Here is a 10834-nt window from a genome sequence, read left to right on the forward strand (position 1 = left end):
TTTGACACTAAAAACTGACCATCGAAAATTTGACCTGATTACATTACTTTCCTTCCTATAGGATAAGGAAAGTAAAAAACAAATAGCTTATTTTGCCATGTTTTGAACAAATAAATGCCATATTTTCCCAAAATAAGTGCCATATTGCCATGTTTTTTAGTGCCATATTTTGGAAAAATAAGTGCCCTATTCTGAACTTCTCTGGTAATGATATAATTTCATATCTCCGCACCACAATCGTGAGCATTGAGCAAGAATACCATTTTAATATCATGACTTACACTGTTGGTAGTACCGTTAGTTAAAGTTGAGTCTTCGTGTTGACTTTGTTGCCACGATAATGATATCGTCCACCCTAAATTACATAATGATGGCCTGAGTGCGCCCTATATTACACCTTAAGTAATGGTGGTCCAAGTTTGCCCTATATTACAACTTAAGTAATGATGATCCAAGTGCGCCATATGTTACAACTTCAGTAATGTGCCCTAACTACGGCCCATATTACAATGTTGGCCTAAGTGCGCCCTATATTACCTACACCTAAGTAATGGTGGTTCAAGTGCGCCCTTTATTACACCTTAAGTAATGGTAACCTAAGTACGCCCTATATTACAGTATTACACCTTCAGTAATGGTGCCCTAAGTGCACCCTATTTAGATCTGTAGAATCTGGTTCTTTTGTTGTTGTTGTTGAACCAGGAATTCCTCCTAAAGATTCTTTTAAAAGTTGCCCGTGACTTGCCAAAATTGGAGGAAAATAGCATTTGAAAAGGATTATCTAACAAGGGTCGTTTTTCAATAGAAAACAGCATGGCAACTGGCCCTTGATTTTTTAATTGTTTAATAGTTTTTCTTTTTTTAATTTCTTGATTGTTCAGCTGTTCAACATCTGCAGCACCTATTAGCTACCTCCTCGTTTTGACTTAAGGAATCCTTAAATTATCTCGTCTGCCTTAACCTATGAACCTAGCTGGGATTTTCCATACGTGAGGCGTTGGAGTTTCACTTGAAGTAAATAATGAGTGTTTTTTATTTCAACGTGACGGATCTTTTCCTTGTGTAAGAATCTATATTAGCCACCTCCGTCGAGTGGGTGTAGGCTTGTACACCAGAGGTCCTGGGTTCGATTCTACAGTTACGTAGCTCACTGTACTACTATTTGCAGTAAGCACTAGATAGTAGTAGTTGTCGTTTTCATGCCCCAAACATCTTGAACTCCGAACATACTTAGTTCAGCCAAGAAGACCCGCGAAAAAAGAAAGAAGAAGAGAAGTTAGTGTTATGTCTTATGTGTGAAGAATGCAGTACAAAGTATTAAAATATTTCCAAATACATAATAAAAGTAGTACATAGAAAATATGTCTAAACAATACATAAGAAAATACGTCCATATAATAAATATTTCTAAATACATAGAAACTATGTCTAAAAAAATACATACATATTTCTAAATAAAAACACAAAACATAACGGAGGATGAGGATCGGCTGCCAATGGAAACTGAAATGTAGGACAAATATGATGGACGCTTGGGCGGTCATCAATGTCAAACAGGGAGTAGACCAGCTTAGTCTGGCTGGGGGACTTTAAACAGGGAGTATAATACCAGGCTGAATTTTCCCTTGCTAAAGAAATAGCAAAGGTTGAGTGCGAAGGAAATCCACTCGTAAAATTTGTGGCCAAAACCAAATGTGAGCCCAAAGCAATCATCCTAGTTAGGGCTGATTGAGAGGCTGACGAAAAACGCCTACCCCGTTTTCACTCGGGAAAAGGCGAAGAAAAAAGAAGAAGAAGAGGTGACGAAGACTGATAGAAACCTATTACGTATATATAAAAAGTATTTCAAAATTTCTCACCATGATTCAGGCATAATAAAACATCCCTGTAGTAGCTAAACCCCTATACTACCGGAGCGATAAGGATGTGATTCGGGTTTGAAGTTTGAAGACACCCTGTATACGAAATAAAATGCATGAAAAAATGGAGTGAATCACAGAGTAAAAAGAAAACAACTGCTGTTTTTTTTTTTTTTTTTTTTTTTTTTTTTTTTTTTTTTTTTTTGTTTTTAAATTTAATTTGTGCAAATTTTGTGTAAAATGTGTATTCTAATTTTTTTGAATTAATTGTGTCTCTTTTTCTGATGTAAAATATTTGCTAATTACGATGAGTGAGTGTTTTCCAAAGGCATCAGGATAATATCCACTTTACAGAAAATATGTCACCTCATTAACGTTGTCAAAATGCAAAAGAGGATTACACCAAAGCGAAATAACTGTGTAACGCGATTTGAACAATGTTGAAAACGCTGATTAGATCCACATACGTACTGAGCTAATCAAATAAAACCGTATTTCCTAATGAACCAGCGACCTCTAGATTACATGTCGCGGATGTAGGCAACTCTTAGAGTATTATGCGGGTGAGGGAATTCGAATTAGGACCACGCCAACAGCAGAATGTCTTCTGCTCTGGTGTCGGTTGATATACACGGGCCTCGGTCGGAGTCACAGAAGTGAAACACACATATTTATTTAGCAATCAAGCGTGCCGGGGAGCGGGCGCGCGAGATGTCAAGAGTCGAAGCGCCGCGCCGCCTGGCCTATATTAAACACGAAATAGGGTGTTAACGGTTTTCCGGCATTTTCACCTCAACTTTTCTCCACTTCCTTAACTTTAAGCAAATTTTTTTCATATATTTGAACAGGTGAGAATCAATTTCCTTCCTCCCCCCCCTTTAGATTATTTTGTATTGGAAAATGTCCTCATTTTTCTTTCGAATGATCCTCACTTTGGTCCTCAATAAAAACCGAATAGAAAATTTGGACCGATAAAATACTTTCTCATTACTATTATGGCGAAGCTATATAACTGTACTAATAGAAAGTAAAAATTATTTCTTGAAACACCACACTTGTACAGCATCAACAATAATCTTTCATCGTATAATTTAATCAGGCTAATATGCCACCACCTTAAACCAGGGTTGTCCAACCTTAGGCACCCGAGGGCCGCAAGAGACCCAGGTAGGAGAGTTGGCGGGCCGCAAACTCAACTCACGGGGGGGGATGGCTCTGGTGTAATGTAATTATAACTATAATTTTATTTTATTATGAAAACCTTACCACATGATGACACTAGTGGCGATTTCTGTGGACAGCTCTGCAGCTTGACAAGTGCGTGAATAACGACAATCGACATTCACGTCTTCGTAAAAACGTAGAAGGTGTGATAGGGAACACAGAACTAACTATGAAATTTGTAAGGTAAACTGGGATAATTTTTATAAATTTGAAAATTGTCATGCAATAATTATTATTGTTACGTATATTTACTGTTATTTCTCATTTTCGTTCATTTTTTTTAGGCGGGGCTTCGCGGGCGCCCAAAAATGAGCTCGCGGGCCGGGGGTTGGACAAGCCTGCCTTAAACACTTTATCCGTTCCTACTCCTAGAAACACTAAACCGTTTCTCACTTCCCTTTAAATTTCTATTCAACTGATTTTTGATAGTGAATAATTTAGTCCGAATTAAGGTTTAGTGGTTCAGCCATTATCTTTGTTGGTCATCAGGTGACATTGTTAGTTGGTAGGATTGTTTTGTTTTCTATTCTATTTTTCTATATGTGGGAGGATTCTAAAACACTCGTATTTATGAACAAGAATGATCGTTCTTAGATCAGTCTCAAGTCAAAATTGACCAATCAAATGCCTTGAGACTATGCTTAGCACGAACTTGAGAGCCAGCATTTTGTTCATAAATATCGGTGTAAGAATTCTTCCTGTATAACTGCTAAGGTTTAGTGATGGAGGTTTTACTCTCCATTCGGCGACAAGCTATCCGCCACCTCACAATATCATCACCTAATCTGAGTGCCCTGAGTGGGACCGGGAAAAGCCAACAGCACGCGATTACCCAGAGACCCAGATGATCACCCATCCGGATACTAACTATGCACAAAGTTTAACTTCAGTGTTCATTGAGACCTGGTGTAAATGAAGTTTCAAAGGGTGTTTTTTCAGGAGTAAACAAGATTTTAAAGGGCGCTTTTCTGTTGCACACATGGATTTAAAGGGTGCTTTTTCTGTTGTACATAGGTTGCTTACCTTATTTTATTTATGACTAGGGTTCTTAGGAGAGTTTTTCGGGAAGTGAAGTAGGGAGCTTTAAATAAGGATGTTATCTAGTTTTTCGTGATGTTAAGTGTTTATCTATCAAATAGACTTTAAACTTACTTGAGTTCAGCTAGCAGCGCCTCTCCCTGAGCGATAGTACTATGGCAAGCGTCCAGTGATGCCGCTCTTTGTTGAGACCATTGATCCAGGAGTCGCTGAGTAGCGTCTAGGCTCTCCGGTGCTTCCTCACAAGCGTCCTTCTCCACGCGTAGCTCATCCAGCCAACTCTCCAGCTGTGGAGAAAATAAGAGTGAGTGCTGTGAGGTAGAGAGGAAATGTGAGTTCTAAAGTTTGATTACTGGGGATTTTGCTCAGAAAAAAGGGCACCTAAAGGGAGCCCCATAATATCAACCAGCAAAATTTCTTTGTGTATTTAACATTTTTTGCGGGTGTTATAATTATTATTATTATTTTTTTTTTTCTTCTAAAAGGTTAGATAGAGGGGATGGAACTGTGACTGGTAAGGTTTTTGTCCTTCGAACCGAACCGAAATCGAAGAGAGAATAAAGGCAGGACAATAGTCTGGCCTTCTAGATCTAGGACTAGGCCATTACATTAATAGAGCCCAAGTGAGGTTAAGAATAAAGTTCAACTTGGGTGGGAATCAAACCCAAGATCTAGCGTTTATGAGGCAGGTGCACTGACTTTAGTTCCCATTATCTGGCGCAGCGCATCAAGAATTGACTCACTATTATTCAACAGTTCCCATTATTCCAATCAATCAAAATCAAATCAAATCTCAAATTCTGTGTGGTAAAGCAGAGCTTTTTCATAATTTTTGTGGATGTCACAACATTACTGAGTGCCTCCTTTGCAATCAATTTCCACATTTCAATAATCTTTTTACACTGGTAATGTCGCTACTGGTCGCTACTCGATTAAAGTAACTTGAGTAGTGTCCTCACGAGGCTGAATGCACCCCGAACTCCACGCACAGAGCCGAAAAAAAAACCTCGACCCCGCCGGGAATCGAACCCGGGCCTCCTGCGTGCAAACCAAATGTGATACCCACTAGGCCACGGAGGTTTCCAGTTCCCATTATTCCACATTTCATTATAGTCCCTAATATTCGACTCACCTCTTTCTCGTGCGTATAGAAGTGTACGGCCAAGTCGAGTCTGCGGCGTCTCTGCTCGACGCGCGCGGCAAATGACGTAAATCTGTGACCATAAGATGTGTCCAAACATAGTCGACGACCCGTCGATCGACGTTGAACGATGGTCGATCGACGTTGAACGATGGTCGATCGACGTTGAACGATGGTTGATCGACGTTGAACGATGGTCGATCGACGTTGAACGATAGTTGATCGACGTTGAACGATGGTTGATCGACGGCCGTCGACTATGTGTGGACACACCTTTGGACTTTAATCTACTGAATTGCCCTCACGAGACTGATTGCACCCCGCTAACAATAAGCAGTGAAGTACACAGTCCGAATGCCGCTAAGTTTGGAATTATCTACCTCATCTACCTTATCCACGTCATCTATCCTAATTTAAACCAATATTCTGTGGGTTTTGGCAACATTACAGACACTATTATACCAACATATTTGAATCTTTCTTCTTGGTGCATGTGCAATTTCTAGTTTGCCAATGTAGTCGGATGAAATTCATTCTACTTCGCCAATCTGCTCTGATGAATCCTCTGATGAAATTCATCTTGTATCCTTTTCTTGATATATAGTTCAATTTTTTGCTGATAATGTTGTTCATTTCTTCATCCTGTGGTTTAGTCAATCCTGGCCGGGGAATGACTCAGCAATATTGACCTCATCTATCCTAATTTAAACCAATATTCTGTGGGTTTTGGCAACATTACAGACACCATTACACCAACATATTTGAATCTTTCTTCTTGGTGCATGTGCAATTTCTAGTTTGCCAATGTAGTCGGATGAAATTCGCCAATCTGCTCTGATGAATCCTCTGATGAAATTCATCTTGTATCCTTTTCTTGATATAGTTCAATTTTTTTTGCTGATAATGTTGTTAATTTCTTCATCCTGTGGTTTAGTCAATCCTGGCCGGGGAATGACTCAGTAATATTCGGGTGGGTGGCATTTTATTTTCGTGTCAAGTTAAGAAAGACGATACGTTTGGCCTGTTTGTTTCTCGTGTGTGAGGTGTTACTGTCTGGTGCCATATTATGATGGGGACCATAATTTCGAGGATTAACTTTTCAATAGCGAGTTTTTGCAACCAAAATTAGTGAGTTTTGCTAACACCATACTTTATGGGACCATAATTTCAAGGAAAATCTTTTCAATAGTGAGTTTTTGCAACCAAAATTAGCGTCCCGTTAAAGGAACTCTTTAACTTTATTTGACGAAACCTCGTCTCTGCGCATGTGCAGAAACGACTTTTCCTCAAAATTACGTCTGACGTTTCGGTTATCGTAACGAACGTAAGTTGACGGTGCAATGTGCAATATCTCTCAAAATTTGCCACTCTTTCCAATGTTGTGTTTCTTGCAGAAGTCTAGTGCTCTAGTGCGGATTTTGAATAGAATAGAGTAGAATAGAATATACCTTGTTTATACTACCAGCATAGGACTGAAAAGTCCCTTTACTCTCGCAGTCTAAACAAGGTTTTATATATTTGATTGGTAATAACATTACATTTTATGGAACAATAATCAAGACCTGTTTAAATAAATAAAAAAAAGATTTTGGCCCACAGACTTGCCATTTCTTCTACGACCTTGAGGCCAGGTTATTATCAATTCTAAAAATAAAAAAATAGGGAATTTTGACCCATAGACTTGTCATTTCCTTCACGACCTTGTCTATTCCAAGGCATTCTCACTTGGACTCAGATGGCCAACTTCCATTGTTATGCAGTTCTGGCTAAGTTCACCAGGGTGTAGGTAGAATATTTCATAACTTCCTTTCTATCTGTTTTCTTTCATTGCTCGGGCAGTCATGTGTTTCCGTCTTGCTTATTAGCTATCCAACCAAGAGATGAGCTGTTCCCAACTTTGTTTAAATTGTTTCGATTGGCACCCAGAAAAATAAGCGATAAGCGTAAATTGCTTGCCATACAGAAAGTTCCAATACTCGGCCATTGACAAAACTTTGTACTTCCATTTCAACGCAAGTTGCAGATTGCAAATATTTCAACGAGTTCCTTTCTGGTGCTCTTGATGTGTAAGCCAGCACCTAAATGGGGAGTACTGTCTCTTCTCACCCATCTGATCAGGGACACACTACGGGATGGGCATGCTACGACACACTACGGGATGGGCATGCTACGACCCAGACGCTTCAAGTCCAAATTGGTAATGACCTAGACAAGGTCGTGAAGGAAGTGAAAAGTCTATGGGCCAAAATTCCTTTTTTTTTAGAATTGGTAATAACCTGGCCCCAAGGTCATAGAAGAAATGGCAAGTCTGTGGGCCAAAATCCGCACTAGACTTCTGCAAGAAACACAACATTGGAAAGAGTGGCAAATTTTGAGAGATATTGCACCGTCAACTTGCGTTACGATAACCGAATCGTAAGACGTAATTTTGACGAAAACTCGTTTCTGCACAACTGCACATGCGCGGATACCAGTTTTCGTCAAATAAAGTTAAAGAGTTCCTTTAACGGAACGCTAATTTTGGTTGCAAAAACTCACTATTGAAAAGATTTTCCTTGAAATTATGGTCCCCTTAAAGTATGGTTTTAGCAAAACTCACTAATTTTGGTTGCAAAAACTCGCTATTGAAAAGTTAATCCTCGAAATTATGGTCCCCATCATAATATGGCACCATGGTCAAAATTCCCTATTTTTTTTTATTTTTAGAATTGGTAATAACCTGGCCCCAAGGTCGTAGAAGAAATGGCAAGTCTGCGGGCCAAAATCCGCACCAGACTTCTGCAAGAAACACAACATTGGAAAGAGTGGCAAATTTTGAGAGATATTGCACCGTCAACTTACGTTACGATAACCGAAACGTAAGACGTAATTTTGAGGAAAACTCGTTTCTGCACATGCGCAGAGACGAGGTTTCGTCAAAAAAAAGTTAAAGAGTTCCTTTAACGGGACGCTAATTTTGGTTGCAAAAACTCACTATTGAAAAGATTTTCCTTGAAATTATGGTCCCCATCATAATATGGCACCAGACAGTAACACCTCACACACGGGAAACAGAAACAGGCCGAACGTATCGTCTTCCTTAACTTGACACGAAAATAAAATGCCACCCACCCGAATATTGCTGAGTCATTCCCCGGCCAGGATTGACTAAACCACAGGATGAAGAAATGAACAACATTATCAGCAAAAAATTGAACTATATCAAGAAAAGGATACAAGATGAATTTCATCAGAGGATTCATCAGAGCAGATTGGCGAAGTAGAATGAATTCCATCAGACTTCATTGGCGAACTAGAAATTGCACATGGACCAAGAAGAAAAATTCAAATATGTTGGTGTAATGGTGTCTGTAATGTTGCCAAAACCCACAGAATATTGGTTTAAATTAGGATAGATAAGGATGAGGTAGATAATTCCAAACTTAGCGGCATTCGGACTGTGTACTTCACTGCTTATTGTTATCGGGGTGCAATCAGTCTCGTGAGGGCAATTCAGTAGATTAAAGTCGAAAGGTGTGTCCACACATAGTCGACGGCCGTCGATCAACCATCGTTCAACGTCGATCAACCATCGTTCATCGTCGATCAACGTCGATCGACCGTCGTTCAACGTCGACTATGTTTGGACACATCTTATGGTCACAGATTTAACCAACTTATTGTTTTCAGTACAGTTGTATTCTGTTTATTACAATCTCAGTGCCCAACTGTAACCTATCCACCTGTAGTACGAGTAAACAACCAAATAATTGTACTTGTACAAATATCAACCAAATAATTGTACTTGTACAAATATGAACAAGTGATTTGGGATTGTGTGAGGTGATAAGAAACATACGGGAGCCAGAAATATATGGGAAACATTGGAAACAGGTTGTATACAGGGTGTTTAAACAAAACTGTTCAGCCCCACATCTGTATATCGCGTATAATATCTCTAGTAGCGCGGTCAAACTTTTTTGACTTGGCGGGGCGGAGCGCTACCGCGCTCCTTAATGTATCTTAGTGGAGCAGTGATTCTCGACACGGAGGTACACACTGGGTTCGAATCCCGACCGGGAATTTTTCTGAACAAACACTTGGCTCCCGGTCAGAATTCGGATTTCCGGACCAAAATATTTGTCCCATCGTAATGAGTAATGATCAAGGAAGTTCAAATGCCATATTGTCATGGCGCCATACTATTTTTGCCATATTTTAGCAAAATTTGGAAAAAATGCCTTAAAAGGCTTATTTAACTTTTTTGCTTGATTTGCCATATTTTAAGCATTTTTGGGTAAAATATAACTTTAAGAAAAAAAAAAGAACCGTACTTAGATAGTGGCCATGCATTTGGGAAAACATTTAGCATGGAAGGTCGATTCCTATGTAAAAAGTCCTCAAAAATCCAATAAAGTGCCCTATTCTGAACTTCTCTGGTAATGATACTAATGATATAATTTCATATCTCCGCACCACAATCGTGAGCATTGAGCAAGAGTACCGTTTTAATATCATGACTGACATTGTTGGTAGTACCATTAGTTAAAGTTGAGTCTTCGTGTTGACTTTGTTGCCACGATAATGATATCGTCCACCCTAAATTACATAATGATGGCCTGAGTGCGCTTGGATACCATTCTTGAACCTATTTACTCCCAGAACACGTTTGTATTAATCTACATATCCTTTGCTTCTTTTTGTTCTCAGAACACATACACCAACTCCGAGAAGCTCCTGACCGCAGCCGAGGAGCTGGCGCAAACTGGCGAGTGTAATGCGGATGAAATCTACGCCGTGGCGCACGAACTCGAGACGCACGTGACGTCATTTGCCGCGCGCGTCGAGCAGAGACGCCGCAGACTCGACTTGGCCGTACACTTCTATACGCACGAGAAAGAGGTGAGTCGAATCATGGGAACCGTCAAATAATGAGATTTTTCGGGGTCGAGTGGAACACATCACATGCCTTCAGGCACACTCCATTCCTTGTCACTCTGAGGATTAGATTTAGGGGCAAACAGCCCTAAAAAGGATGGGATGGGCTTCTACGAATCTATCTACTGTGGCAAAAAATGTACACCAAAGAATTATGCTCATTAAGAAATATTGGTCTTTTGGGGTGTCCTTTTTCTGAGCAAGATACTCGGTAAGGACCCGTTCCCACTTGTGAGTTTCATCCGATTTTTTCAAGAATGTCCTGTAGGCAATGTAATTTAAATGAGAGTGTTCCCACTACACACGACACGATTTTTTTCCCCCAACGACAAGTGGGACAGGCCTTAACGGGACTTTACAGCTCACATTATTTACTCTGTTCCTCACAATAGTCACTCTATTATCTATTTCTCCTCCACAGCTGGAGAGTTGGCTGGATGAGCTACGCGTGGAGAAGGACGCTTGTGAGGAAGCACCAGAGAGTTTAGACGCTACTCAGCGACTCCTGGATCAATGGTCGCAGCAGAGAGCGGCCTCACTGGACGCTTGCCATAGTACTATCGCTCAGGGAGAGGCGCTACTCGCTGAACTCAAGTAAGTGGAAAGTTTATTTGATAGACGCTACTCAGCGACTCACGCTGGAGAAGGGCCTAAT

The 10834-nt window shown here is 40.1% G+C and overlaps 1 protein-coding gene across 1 annotated transcript; it reads left to right on the forward strand.

Moving 5' to 3' along the window:
- Window positions 1–9257: 9257 nt before the first annotated feature.
- Window positions 9258–10782, forward strand: LOC103510560 (kalirin-like). Its single transcript, XM_008475236.2, has 3 exons — window positions 9258–9293; window positions 9952–10143; window positions 10601–10782. The coding sequence occupies exons 1-3, from the start codon at window positions 9258–9260 to the stop codon at window positions 10775–10777; spliced, it is 405 nt and encodes a 134-aa protein (XP_008473458.1). The 3' UTR covers window positions 10778–10782.
- Window positions 10783–10834: the final 52 nt, after the last annotated feature.

Source organism: Diaphorina citri, unplaced genomic scaffold (genome assembly GCF_000475195.1).
Source record: "Diaphorina citri unplaced genomic scaffold, Diaci psyllid genome assembly version 1.1 scaffold618, whole genome shotgun sequence".
Taxonomy (NCBI): Eukaryota; Metazoa; Arthropoda; class Insecta; order Hemiptera; family Psyllidae; genus Diaphorina; species Diaphorina citri.

Coding starts and splice junctions, on each gene's coding strand:
- LOC103510560 (XM_008475236.2), top strand. CDS start 9,258: ATGTATCTTAGTGGAGCAGTGATTCTCGACACGGAG. Junction 9,294..9,951: donor CAGTGATTCTCGACACGGAG/GTACACACTGGG, acceptor TTTTGTTCTCAG/AACACATACACCAACTCCGA. Junction 10,144..10,600: donor TCTATACGCACGAGAAAGAG/GTGAGTCGAATC, acceptor TCTCCTCCACAG/CTGGAGAGTTGGCTGGATGA.